Here is a 13,983-nt window from a genome sequence, read left to right on the forward strand (position 1 = left end):
GTACCTTAAGATCTTATAAAATCTAAAAATAAATTACCGAGACCTGGTTGGATGCATTACTTCAACTACTAAAATTCTAGCCTACAAGATTTCGATTATCAGCTGGGACATAGACCTTTTAAATTCAGTCCAATGCCACTGTAGGCCTACCTTTGACAACTTGAAATTTCAATCATTTTAATATACTGTTAATGGCATAGGCCCCAAAAATGTTTAAAATGTCTGAAAAGTGTGCTGTTGAGAAGTTTGAAAATTAACATCAGTTAATGGAAAAAAAATCAGGAAAAAAATATACTTATGAACGTGGCTAAGGGGAGAAAGGTTTGGGTAAGTGAACTAAGTACTGTTTATCAAAGTAACAAAATATACTGTGAGAGGAATTGATTTTCCAATGCTAAAATGTATGGTAATTGAATAGGAGTAACAAAGAGAGCAGCTAAAACCTACATGAAATGGAAAGCGATAATTAAACCGCAGGTGAATTACAAACTCCCATTAAAAGAGAAAACAAAGGCAAGCAATACATAAGGCCTACAGAAAAATGGGAACTGACAAGATATTTTGATAGAGGGCACAACAAAATATAAATAACACCAGTCACTGTATGATAAGATGATTGTATTATGAATGAGGAAGTGGAACAGACATGTGTACAGCAGTTGTAAAACTGAATGAGGTCTCAAAAAACTGGGAAGATTTAGTATGTGGTGAGAAAGAATGAACGACAGTTATTCAAAAAAAAAAAAAAACAGTGCATAAGTAACAGGATAAAGATTAGTAGGATGGCCAAAGGAAACGGAAAAGAAAGATGAATGAAGACACAGATCATACCCTAGTTCTTGTACAATAGTGTACACAGGAAAGACTAGGGTCGAGAGAACCCATTTCCTGTCCTACCATCTAATACTGACCTTACGATACTATGAGGATAATGATGATAAGCATTACCCTTGCTTAACCATAAAAAAGTACTGTATAGTATCATATACTATCAATGATGGACCAAGGTAACTATGTAGAAAGAAAAAACTTTCAGTACGGTACTAAAGTACAGCACTTGACGAAGTATGTTCCTTTATATTGGCCTAGAAACTAATCTACATATGTGCACTCCAAAACAATATACGTCCCTAGGATTAAATAACCAAGTATAAAAGCACTATTATGCCCAGAATAGGCAGCCACTTGGTAACTGGGGCCATCACCCTTGTGAACTCTCTATGAAGCCGAAACACAAGTATTTGAATTGGTAAACATTTTTCCTCTCTACAGACCAAGGAGCATTCTGGAATCAGAGCGAACAGGACTATGGAAATAGGCATCCGTAATATCTATGATCAACATCCAATTTCCATTCTTCATCCTCCACAAGACCATAGAAGGAATGTCCGATTAAAACTTGGTCACAGTATACTTATTCAAAATTGATACATCCAAATTTGGTCTCCAAACTCTTGATGCCTTTAGTACTAAAAAAAATCCCTAAGAAGCATCCATGATCTTTATCACTTGTATCTGCAGAAGTTGTGAAATTTGTAACCCAAAATTTTGATTTTTGACAGGATTGTTAATGAACCATAGCTTATGATTGGCCTAAAAAAACAAGAAAACTTTCTTCAGAAGCTTAAGGTAGTTTCAGCATATGAAGTAGATGCCCATTTTAAGGGCCTTGGCAAAAGTTGAACATAAAGATCGAGGATCTACACAACAACGCACAAGCAAGATTTTGACACTACAATAGAGTGCTAGGCTATGTGGCGTGTTGCAGGATAGTCAACTGAATAAGAATGCAGGCCAGCGTATTGAGCGTGAATGACAATATCTAACCAATGATATTAAAAGAGCTGCATGTAATTAAAAAGATGACTTAAATCTTTATGCAGGCCTTCCAAGCATACAGTTAAATTCACCAATATTAAAAGAGCTGCATGTAATTAAAATGATTACTTTAATCTTTATGCAGGCCTCCCAAGCATACAGTTAAATTCACTAAACTAAAATCACACAAATGTGAAGGGAAGACTACATACTGTATACCACAAATACATCTATGACATATCAAATGCTTATAATAATTCAATTTACATTATGAGCATAAAAAAATATTGTGGACAGTCTGCTGACTGCAAATAGCAAAAAAGGTGCATTCTGTTTCATTACTGATTACCAAATCACACTATACATCAAATCTTGACTTTTTAAACTTATTAAACAAAGTTTTAACAAAGGAAAAATGACATTCTATTGAGTAATTTTTATTTTTCCTAGCTAAACAAACCTTTGTTCTTTACTATAGGAGAATACCCATTAACACTGGAATATGGCAGTTAAAACTTTTAATGAGGTTTGAATAATCAGCAGCTAGTTTACCGTCCACCCCCTTGAATGAGTGACGAAGGAGAATCTGCGAAGTTCTCCGACTTGCTTAGCCGAGGCTAATGTGAGCAGGAGCACCATTTTCAGGGTAAGGTTCCTATTCAAGGCTCACCTCAACGGTTCATAAGGTGGCCCACTTTAAGAAATGCAAGACCTTAACTACATTCTAGGATAGCCAACTTGCCTCAACTGGAGGGCAAGACTGCTCAAAACTTACTTTGAGTATAGAGTTCCTCCAAAGAAAAATATCTACTACTATTAGTCTAAATACATGTCTCAAAGCTGAGAGATAGCTTTTTGCTACCGAAATGGAGCAGAGCTTCTCGTGGAGGTAAAACAAGAAGTAGGGTATCAACAGAACAAAGGCTTTGAGAGAAAAGACACCAACCACAGGAAATGGCCCACTTTCCCTGGTAGACCCAGGTCGAGGATTTGCGGAGGTATCCAGCCATCTGATGCACTATGTCTCAAGATAAGCTTCCCTCTGAGAGGAGATGCTGGACAACTTCCACGCATGAAGCTGTGGAGACTTCAGTATCCAGTCGAAAATCCTGACGTGGTTGACGTAGAATATCCATGGAGGAAAAGAATATGTCGAGACCATCCCAAGGTGTTGGAATGCTTCCTCGAACTGTGCCACCGTATCTAGCACTGGGTAGCAGTAGATAAGCAAGTTGTTCTCCAGGGTCATCAAAAACAGGTCAATCGATGGGGAACCCCATAAAGTCAGGCTCTCTCTTGCTATCTGACAACAAAGACCATTCTGCCCTAACAACCTGTGACTTCCTGTTCAATTTGTCCTCTATCACATTTTTCTTCCCCAAGATGAAATGGGCTAAGAGCGCTATTAAGTTAGCTTCTACCCACTCAAGGGTAATTTCTGCTGACTGACAAAGTCCCAGAAAGAACATTCCTCCTTGCTTGCGAATGTAGGCCACCAGGGAGGTGTTACTGGTTATCAACACCACCAAGTGTCCTTTTAAGAGGAAAAATTCCTGAAGGTAGAGCCAGGCTGCCTTTATTTCTAACATGATGTGTGCTCACCAGTCTTGACCTGACCAAGCTCTTAATACCATGCAATGGCCTAGGTGAGCCCCCCAACCTTCCTTGAGAGCATCTGTGAAAAGATGAAACTCCGAAGGGGTAATCAAAAGTTGACACCCTTTTGAAGGTTCTCTTCCTACAACCCCCATCGCAAACCTTCCCTGGAGACTTCTCCAATGTGAACTAATGTTAGAGTATCATCCTGATGTTGAGAACATGCCGACTTCTGTTGCAATTGCATAGTTTGGGATCGAATTCTGCATCTGGGAACCAAAAGCTCTAGAGATGTCAGGTGGCCAAGAAATATTTGCCATTGATGATGGAAGACATCAATTCCCAAACTCAACCTCTGATTGGGGATGACAACAGACTTCTCTCAATTTATCAAGATCCCCAGGTCTTGAGAAAAGTTGAGAGCCCTGTCTCAAAGGACTAGAAGGCTTTCCTTTGAGTCTGCAAGAATCAACTAGTCGTCCAGATAATGGAACAACCTGATCCCGATGGCGTGAGACCAAGCCGCTACAAGTTCGTAAACTCTCATTAAAATTTGTGGAGCTATACACTGACCGAAACAGAGAAAGATCTTTTGCCGACTTCCGGCTATAAGATAACGATGTCACCAGAGGAAGAATCAGAGGAAGGAGAGAGCTAATGAAAGGAATGAGGTATCCTGGCCGTAGGACCTGAACTGTCTAGTCCTCTGCCCTGTGGAATCACAACCCCCCACAATTCCTTGGCAGTTTCTACCCCTAGTGGTAAGGTGGGGGGATTGGCTATCCTAACAGAGGCGTCTATCTCAATCTTTTCCCTTTCCTTGACTCTTGACAGGAAGGGAGGGCTTTTTGAGAATAGACTGCTGAGATTGCAGTACTCCTCTCTGCACCTCTTTAGGTTGGACTGGCAGTCCCAATGACTTGGGGTGTCCTGAAGTTGAAGGATGCGGTGCTCGAAAGGACACAGCTCTCTCCATTAAGGAGCCCTGAGATTTCCTCCTCCAGTTCTCTGTAGTTGACGCTATCTCCTCAGGTGGAAACAGAAAGGGAGTTTTAAGCGAGGAGTTATGGAGGTACTGTATAGTCTTTTACAGTGATCGATGCGCTTGTGAATCCTGGAGGTAACAGCTTCCCCGTGCTTTAGAACCCAGTTGATCTACTATTTGGTGACCTGGTGCATAAGGTACTCAACTGTCCTCATGCTTTAAGCACAATATCCCTCAATACCTGCTTCTTCTTCGGATCAGTTTGGATTGAAGTGTCTACTAGATAACCAACTGGTGTCAAGTCAGGAAATAGCCTGGATGGTATTTATTGCTGTGGTCTCTAAAGACGATGCATCTGCTTCAGAAAAATAGACCAGGACTGATGACAGCCTCTCTGCAAAACAGTCTGGTGTGATAACGGCAACTTTTGGATCAAGGGAAAGCGGAGATGGAGGTGCTCTAAAAACACAGTATTAATTCTTCTACTTTGAATATGAATGGTTACTAAACGTGAAGACTTTCCTGACTTCAGTGAGTCTTTATCCTAGGATACTTGTCCTTCAACCTTTTCCAGAATCTCCTTGACTAAAGTATAACAAATAATTTTCAGTCAAGGTCTGGCATTTGTAGGGATAAGGCATTGATGATAAAAAGAGGCCATTCTGCCCATTGGAGGAGAAACAAATGCTTCTCCTAGACCGTTCACAGTGCAAATATTTCTCAGCATCTTTCAAAACATGGATTCTGATTCTCCTCAACAGGTTGTTTGAGAACTCCCTCAGAATCTGAGTTGGATGCCCCTTCCTCAATTGTATCCGCTTCTGGCGAAGGGAAAGGATCCTCATCCAAAACCAGGAACGATGCAGACCAAGATGTCTTTTCGCTTACCCGATTGCAAACCCTCACAATCTTCAGTTGATCCTATCTGGGATCTTTTGGAAGTGTCTTCTTCAAACAATCAGGTCCCCTGTTATCTTTGTCATGAGTGCCTACCAAGATAGGTGAAAGAGCCTCAGGCTTTCCAAGACATGGATCCTTAGCACTTGCCAGGCTGACTTCATTTTGTGTTCATGAACTTTCTTTGTGCCATAGCCTAGGCTAATATAAGATATTCTATGATCTAGGCAATCATGTGAAAGCTGGAAAGTTGTAATTTTGGCCGATTAAAGTTTTTTTCACATGCACAGAAATGATGAGGGAAGGTCAATGAGATGGTTCAAATGACCTTCAACACACGAAGAATGTGCACCGGGATCTCCACCTGGTGGTATAGCCCTAACACTTAGAAAGAATTTTATAAGAATAATTACCGGAAAGTATTTTGCTACAGCCCCCACTGCCAAGTTTGAAGCACAGTATAAAATTAATTCAAACGAGGGAGCACTTTATTTACCTTACATTGGCGAGCATATATTTGCCCATAAGCCATTCAAGAGGTACTGTACTACGATGTACAATAGTAAGAACATCATCCTTAGTCAGCTCAGGAAAAGAAGAGGGGTTAAGACAATGCATCCTGGGTCACTTTAAGGTGAGATGATAAGTTTCGACCACTACTAGTGCTGTTTTTTTGGATAAAGATTTACTGGTAACTATCTAGGATGTCTGTGGGAATAGTGAACTAGATAAGGTGCTCTATTACTATAGGCTATGGAAGTTAACAAGCACTCCGGAGTTATTAAAATATGAAATAAAATACGGTGACATTTATTAGTATTGTACAGTACTAAATTCTTATTGGAAAATCAGCTATCACAAGCAAGTGCCAATATGACAAATTCGTAGATAAATTAATATTTTTCCCTAACTAATACAAACCTGAAATTATTCATACATGGATATATCTTTTGGCAAAGCTGGAAGGTAGTCAATTAGACTTTATGGTGCGAGGTGGCAACCCTACCCAAAGTCTGGGTAAGGGGTGGCTAGCGGTACCAGCCACCTGTAGATATACTCAAGGAGTGGTGAAACTAGTCACTTTTTCTCTCTTTGGCTTTGAGATAGAGGTTGTCTCCTCTCCTCCTCAGGTTGACAAACATTGTTCATGCTCATTTTATGCTGATTTTCTCTTTTGGTGTAATTGTGCTTCTTTAATGACACTCCAATGCGATCAAGTCCTGGTTGAAAGGGTTCCCCTTGCGGGCTTCATGTCATCGGTGGAGTTATGATGAGTGTAGGGAGTGGTATGTCTCCCAGTTGAAGAAGTTTGGGTGACGCAGGAAGAGGAAGGCTAGGCGCGGTCGCTCTCAGAGTCTAACTTGGAGGCGAAGCGAACGCGAGTTTCCTTCTCTTCTTTGTGCTCTCCTACACCTCTTTCAGAAGCTCTTCCGCAACCGTCTTCTTCCGGGGAACAAATGAGTAGGAGCGTAGTCCCTTTAACTCCTGGGCAATCTCAGGGACTTGGGGTGTTGTTGCTTCCCCTAGAAAAACAACAACTCCTCCTGCTGCTAAAATGGCCTTCTCTATTTCAGACTTTTTGCAGGCTTGGCAGTCATTGGGGATTTTTTCTTACTTTTGAAGGAAGCGCTTCTGCATCTCCTTCAAAATGTGGTTGAGAGGGATTCTTCGCCTGTTGCCAACTTTCCCGTGGGCATTTATGAGACAATGCGAGCCAAACAAATAGCAAATGGGATCCACTTATTTGGGTATTAAAGCAGGATATATTTATAACACACTGAATAGTACTCTTTCATCTTTTTAGACTGTATGCAACCATTTTTCAATAATCATGTGTTAATTAGATTTCAAAATATAACTTTCATAAACATAACTTAACTACTGTACTGATTGGTCTTTTTAAAACCATCCCGATTCATTGTCTGACTCAGGACTAGCCTAGACTTTATAGGATAGCTTATTCTTCTTACAAACTTTCTCCAAATAGGACCTAAATTCAGTTTTGATGTATAATTCATTTTGACTTTTATGGATGATAATAGCCTATTATCACAATTTCATGTCAAAGTTTATTTTCCCCTTTAAGTACAGCATAGCATAATATATAGAACCTTTTATTTTCATGACCTATGCTATCACTGGGTAGTTTGGCATCAACTGGCCTCAGTTCAAAAGTATGTTACTTTTCTACTTCCATAGCACCTAAGCTTTCTTTAGAGGGTTCATAAAAATTAAATTCATTTGGAGGAAAACAGTTATGAATTTCTTTTATGAAAACTCTAAATTGGTTATACAACAGGAATACAGTACAGTACTACCTTTAGGAGGTATAAAAAGCTATTTTTTTTTCAAAGGTCACCCATCCATGTACAGAATATTACAATGTAATATATTTGATATCACGCTCCCCCTAGGAGTAGAATACTGTATACTGCAAGGTTGAAATCTCTGACTAAATCTACACATGACCAAACAAAACCAAGTAATAATATACTAATAACTACCAACAGTATGTATTTTACAAAAAAAAAACATACAGTCTTATTCAGTAGGATTACAAGAAAAAATATTCCAAAGTTAACCACCAGTCAAACTTGTGAAGGACTCATTATTAAAAGAGGATTCATGTGTCTTCACTTAATATCTCAAACATGACATCAAAGTGGTTTAGGCTTCTAATTAGAGTCTAGCTATAAATTCTAGCAAGAAAACGGGTCATTTATGGGACAGGGTAAACAAAGATCATTGCAAGTACTTCCTGGAAAATGACTGAGGAGTTCATGGAATGCTTAACCTGCCCAATCAAGACAATACCTCCTTTAGTTATGTTAGGCCAGGTTAGGTACGGATATACTGTACAGCAACTATTATTAAATTCAATAGGACATAGCGTATCATTTATTCAATACAATGTATCAATAAACATATGTAAATACTGCACTCATCAATTTCAGGACTCCCTTATAAAAAATCCTGCAGAAAATATACACAAACCAAATATTTTCATTTCCACTCATCACATACAGTAACTTTAATGCACTGCCAGGAAGAGATGGGCTTGTTATCCACAGACCATGCTCAAAGAAATTCATGAAGATAAAATTCATAAATCATAAAAGCATATTTCAATTATTGCTGTGGATCTTTTCCAATTATAGAAGAAATATGGGTACCACTGTGCTTAGAAAAGCTTAACCTACATCAGCATCTTTAACAGCTACTACTCTACTGTACTACAAAAGAAAAATACTCTCGGTGATAGGCTACTCAACTTCATAATGCCTCATCTAGATTCAGTATTTAATCAATTCAATATAAACATGTAGAGAGAGCATTGGAAATTAAAATCTGCAAAAGATAAAGTCTCCTTATTTGAAAGTTATTGCAAACAATACAGGCAATTAACACATCCCTTTCAATTTTGAAAATGTGACAGATAATGTTATAATGAAGCAACATGAAGAATAGGTGTTCAATACCATGCATTAAATATGGAACTCTAGGCTATAGCACTGTAAATACATAAAAACAAAGATGGTTCATTACATAGGAAAAAATGAAACCGAGCTGATGCCAGCTAAATCAGAGAGCCTATACATTCAAGAGATATCCCTTCCCTTGCTTTTCTAGCCAACCAATTATCTATATATTGTCATTCTTGTAACTTAGATAAACCCCATCTTGTTTTTTTTTTTCAACTGTAAAAACATAGTACATAGGAGATAGCTTTCTTTCGTGAATAAAGTTACAGTTTGTGAAGATCCTACAACACAAGAATGACAAAAAATAGCCTACGTGTGTAAGTATATACTGTACTCAATTGTCATGGTAGCTTCAACAGTCATGCCGTAGTCCTAAATGTTTTATTTTTCACATCAAGTGCTAACAAACTTCCAATCACTGCTTTAACTGTGAGGTTAGTGTATGGAAACTTTGGCCCATTAACTAGCCTATAACAGTAGCTCATCAAGTCTGAAATCCTTTTATTCTAGCTATGAGTTATAGTAGGCTAATATTGTACAGTACAGTATTTATGTAGCAAACAGACACCAGTTATTACCACAATACACTTTACAGACTTGGGTCCTCATTGTTTCTGTTTCAATTACTGTACTGTTTATCAATCCTGTACTAGGAAATTTGTCACCTTTTACTTGCAACGGCACCTCTAAACAAATAATAAACATGTACATCATCATCTCCTACACCTATTGACGCAAAAAGCCTCGGTTATATTTCGCCAGTCATCTCAATCTTGAACTTTTAATTCAATACTTCTCCATTCATCATCTACTTCACACTTCATAGTCCTTAGCCATGTAGGCCTGGGCCTTCCAACTCTTCTAGTGATAGACATGTATAATGGTACCTATTGTGATACTTTTTATGGAATGAAGGAATGTATGCAATCTGAACCACATGGCCTTGCAAAAGTAGAAGGGTACATAACGGGGTTTAAATTTTTCCAAATGTCATTCATAAACCACAATACTACAGGGATCCCAAGCTATGCCATGGAGGCTACGAGAAGTAATTGTTACGGTGAGTGTGTCCTTAGATACTAAATGGAGTCTCTTACAAATACAGTAGTCACTAATACTGTATATATTAAAGATGAATCATTGGGAGCACAAAATGTTGGTGTGGATATTAAGCATGCCTAGCTTAGTCACACTATCAGAAACTGTTAGGTAGATAGTTTAGCAATGTTAACCAATGGGTAGATTTGAAGATCGGTGGACATGGTTCAGCTCAGCAATAAAAGGATGATCAATCCCGTTTTACTATATCAAGAAGTTGGGAAATTAAATCTCTTTTTGCTACATCAAATAGACAGGGAAGTTCAATTCTATTTTAATAAATCAAAGACAGCAAGGTTCAATCCCACTTCGCTAAGACATAAAGCACTTCACTAAATCAAAAAGATAAGACAAGTTCATACCCATTTTACTAAATCAAATACATAGAGAAGTTCAATCCCCTTTTACTAAATCAAAGATTTTGAACATTTCATTCAATCAATGAGACAGAAGTTCAATCCCATTTTACTAAAAGAGATATATAATAAAGTTCAATAACATCTCACTAAATTAAAAGATAAGGAAGTTTAATCCCATTTATTAAACCAAAGAGACAGAGAAGTTCAATGTCCTAACCTAAGGTATCACCACCTAAATTTACCTATGTCAGTGTGTCATTAACCAACTGGCTGGAGGTCTCCGTGACCCCCCCAAATTTCCTCTATCTGGACTAATCAATGAATTCTTTAAACTACTTGCCAACTTTGGTTGGTATGACTTTGCCTGTACATTGTTACTAGATGCTGTGAAGTAAAGTATTATGAGCAAAGACCAAGGCAGCTTAAGTCAATTTAAATAAACTTGATGTTGCGAGGACATTGTGCCCTAGGTTAGGTTAGGGGTTTGTGAGGGTTCTAAGTCTATCAGTGACTATGCACAGGTAAAGATTGACCCCTTAGCCTACTTTAGCCTATGGTAGGCCAAAGTTATTCTACATTAACCAAAATGTTTCTACCCCGCCAATCCTGTATCGTAAGCAAGCAGCTGCATCTAGGGAGCAAGTACAAGCTCAACTATTTTAGTTAGGTATAGGCTACCGAAGTTAAAAGGTGATATGCTTCCAAGTGTACCTTAATTATTTCAGTAAAGTTGACCTGAGTTGCCAAAAACCACCAAAATTCCATAAATACACACTAACCAGTCATTGCAAGACTATGCAAAATATGCTTTAGCCTAAAATATTGACTAATGTATCTTTATATATAAGATAATACATTAAAAATAGACAATAGCCAATAAAGATGTATGGATAAAACAAATGAGCAAGAGAAGGAAAATCTTATTGAATATTCAATACTGTACTAAATTCGGCTTCATTTTAGGTTCGTTGCAATAATGCACAATAATCTTACAATATTTTGTTCCATATAAACTACATTATAGGCCCTAAAAACTCATTTGTTCTACAGTAACTTAACCTGAAATAAATCCTGTTCTAAATTACACCTGGAAATGTTTTCCATACCTTTCAGTGTCCTCTGGCTGACTTCCTGATGGCGCTGGAGGAGTGGCATTGGCATCTTCCATGGGCTGTCCCACAGGGATACCCTCAAGGTTAGTTGGCGGCTGTTGCTGGGTTGCCGACTGGGATTGAGACTGCTGCTGCGAGTCTGATGCTGTTCCGCCCATGCTGAGGTGAGCCTGGGGTTGAGCTGGTGTGGTAGCAGGCGTTGGAGCACCGCCGGTGCTTGGCAGAGATCCGTGGCTACCCAGTGGAACAGATGCAGAAGACTGTACACTCGCTGCGGAGGTGGCAACAGGCACTTGCTGAGAAGATCCGATAGAGCTCTGGGTGAGAAGGGTAGGCTGACCAACACTTGATGAATGCTGTTGGTTCACGGGGAGTTGCTGACCAGACGGGATTTGCTGAGTTGTCGTCGCCTGTTGAATAGGCTGCGTAGGCATACTTGGGTTTATCTGCTGCTGACTCTGAGCTACATTCTGAGTAGGCACACTCTGAGGAAGAGTTTGTTGGGGAACTTGCTGAACCCCTGGCTGAGGCTGACTCATCACAGACTGCTGAGGAACACCTTGGTGCGTAACGACAGGCTGGGGCATGCTCACGCCCTGACTTGGGATACCACTCATTACATTGGGCTGATGAGGCTGCGTGGGCAGTCCTGCATGGCCAATTACACCTTGTTGAGCAACACTCTGTGGAATACTAACAGGTTGAGCAGCCATCCCCTGCTGTGAAATACTTTGAGTGTTAATGGAAGGCTGAGCCATTGAGGACTGGGTTGGTACAGGCTGCTGAAGCTGTGATTGAGCATGGGAACTGGGAGGTACCATACTCTGCTGGACAGTAGCCTGCGCTACACCCCCTTGCGGAATACTAGCGGCTTGCATAGGAGCCTGTACACCTGACTGTGATGCAGACGGTTGCTGGATTGTAGCTTGCTGCAGTGATGGTGCTGCCTGTTGCTGCTGCTGTTGTTGGAGCTGAGCCTGCAGCGGTGGATGGGCCTGCGGAGGCGTCTGAGCAGACGGAGATGGATGGACTGACGCTTGCGGTGCCTGCGTTGCATTGACGTATCCCTGCGATATGGTCGGCTGTAGTTGTCCTTGCATAGGGGCACCTTGGGAAGGGTATTGCATATTGCCAGGACCCTGAGAAGTCGCTGGAGCCGACATGTGAGGCGACGACTGTTGCATCGGCACACTACCTTGGGTCGGTTGTGCCGATGATGCCATAGGGACAGGAGCCTGCGAAGTGTGTGGCACTTGATACTGGGCCGTAGCAGGATTTTGAGTAGTTGTTTGGCTCTGTTGCGTTACTGGTACTGGCACTTGTAACACTGTCTGAGGCTGATGGTCTGCGGAGTCTTCCTTATCCCCAACACTATTAATTACCACAGTCATGCTTTCGTCCTTCTTCTGCGTACTAGTTGCACTAACGGCTGGAGAGTCCATGAAATCTAAACAGATCCACCTTCCACGTTTAAAAGGTTCATTACTATCAATTTTTACAATTTTAAATCTATTTTGCCAATGTTCGACATCATCCGAGTCACCGTCAGCCTTAGCTAAAGCAATACCCCCTTCTGTGACATTAACCGTAACACCCTGAGGTAACCTGGCAGTCATAACGCCCCCAGAACCAGTCTGTTGAACGAGTGCCGTTATTCCATACTGGGAACTAGTGGGTATCACAGGCGCAGGGCCAAAAAACACTTCTTCCGTCTTGGAGTAATCTTCCGAGTAACTAGGCGTCTCTTGATCGTAGTCCGTGACCCTAGAGACATCCCCCATGTCGGAGATATCCTCAGTATCGTCGGCACTGTCATCACCGGGATCATTACTTAACCGAGATGTAATACTAGTGATCTGGAAGGAAGAACTTTTCTTCTTTGGAGGGTAACCTTGACCCCCACCCCCGGCACCCCCACCCCCACCACCCATAGGCTGGATATGGAGATTGGTCCGGTCTCCCGCACCATCGAGCCTCATCGTCTCGCTGGTGGTGACATTAATGACATTACTGCCTCCCCGAGATTTTTCACTCTTCATGCCACTATGATCAGTCATATTGGATGCCATATTGAATTTTTATATGAATCACAATCCTAGCCTAATTGCTGACCCGCTGGCTAGAACGAATTAGTGCACTGACACTTCTCTGACGGCGAACACTGGTTCACTTTCGGGATCCATGGCACCTCACCAACGCTTGGCCATATTGGCAACGCACTAGGTCTTCATACACGCACCTCTAGCCATCATTTTCTAAATACATTTCGACCAGTTTCTCAGCCTTACTTCACAAATAAGTCACCGTATAGATAGAGAAATTCTACGATTTGTTTACCTACGAACCCTGTTATAGATGGCGCACACAACTCCCAGAAACCACAAAGAGCAGACTCATCCCGAGTTCGGAGAGGATTTGGAGGCCCCGCAAGAGAATCCAGTACTCTATCAATGGTCAGCTATTGGTATCTGCCTAGACAGAGGTACCTATACTCGATGTAAAATGTTCGATTCTGATTTATAAAAATTATTATGTAAAAAAGACGTCGTCTTTATAACATTAAAACTTAAATTTTCAACGCATTAAGTTTTAAAAATCAAAATGGCGGTGTCGTGTGAAAGCATTTGAAGCTTTCA

General features: G+C 40.4%; 1 protein-coding gene across 1 annotated transcript; it reads right to left on the minus strand.

Moving 5' to 3' along the window:
• Window positions 1–11,316: 11,316 nt before the first annotated feature.
• Window positions 11,317–13,759, minus strand: LOC137623620 (protein bunched, class 2/F/G isoform-like). The gene has a single exon (XM_068354452.1). It carries the CDS (start codon window positions 13,414–13,416, stop codon window positions 11,317–11,319), a length of 2,100 nt encoding a protein of 699 aa, XP_068210553.1. The 5' UTR covers window positions 13,417–13,759.
• Between the last annotated feature and the right edge of the window lie 224 nt (window positions 13,760–13,983).

Source organism: Palaemon carinicauda, chromosome 30 (genome assembly GCF_036898095.1).
Source record: "Palaemon carinicauda isolate YSFRI2023 chromosome 30, ASM3689809v2, whole genome shotgun sequence".
Taxonomy (NCBI): domain Eukaryota; kingdom Metazoa; phylum Arthropoda; class Malacostraca; order Decapoda; family Palaemonidae; genus Palaemon; species Palaemon carinicauda.

What these genes read in the sequence shown, in the direction of transcription:
- LOC137623620 (XM_068354452.1), bottom strand. Translation starts at nt 13,416, where the DNA reads ATGGCATCCAATATGACTGATCATAGTGGCATGAAGAGTGAAAAATCT.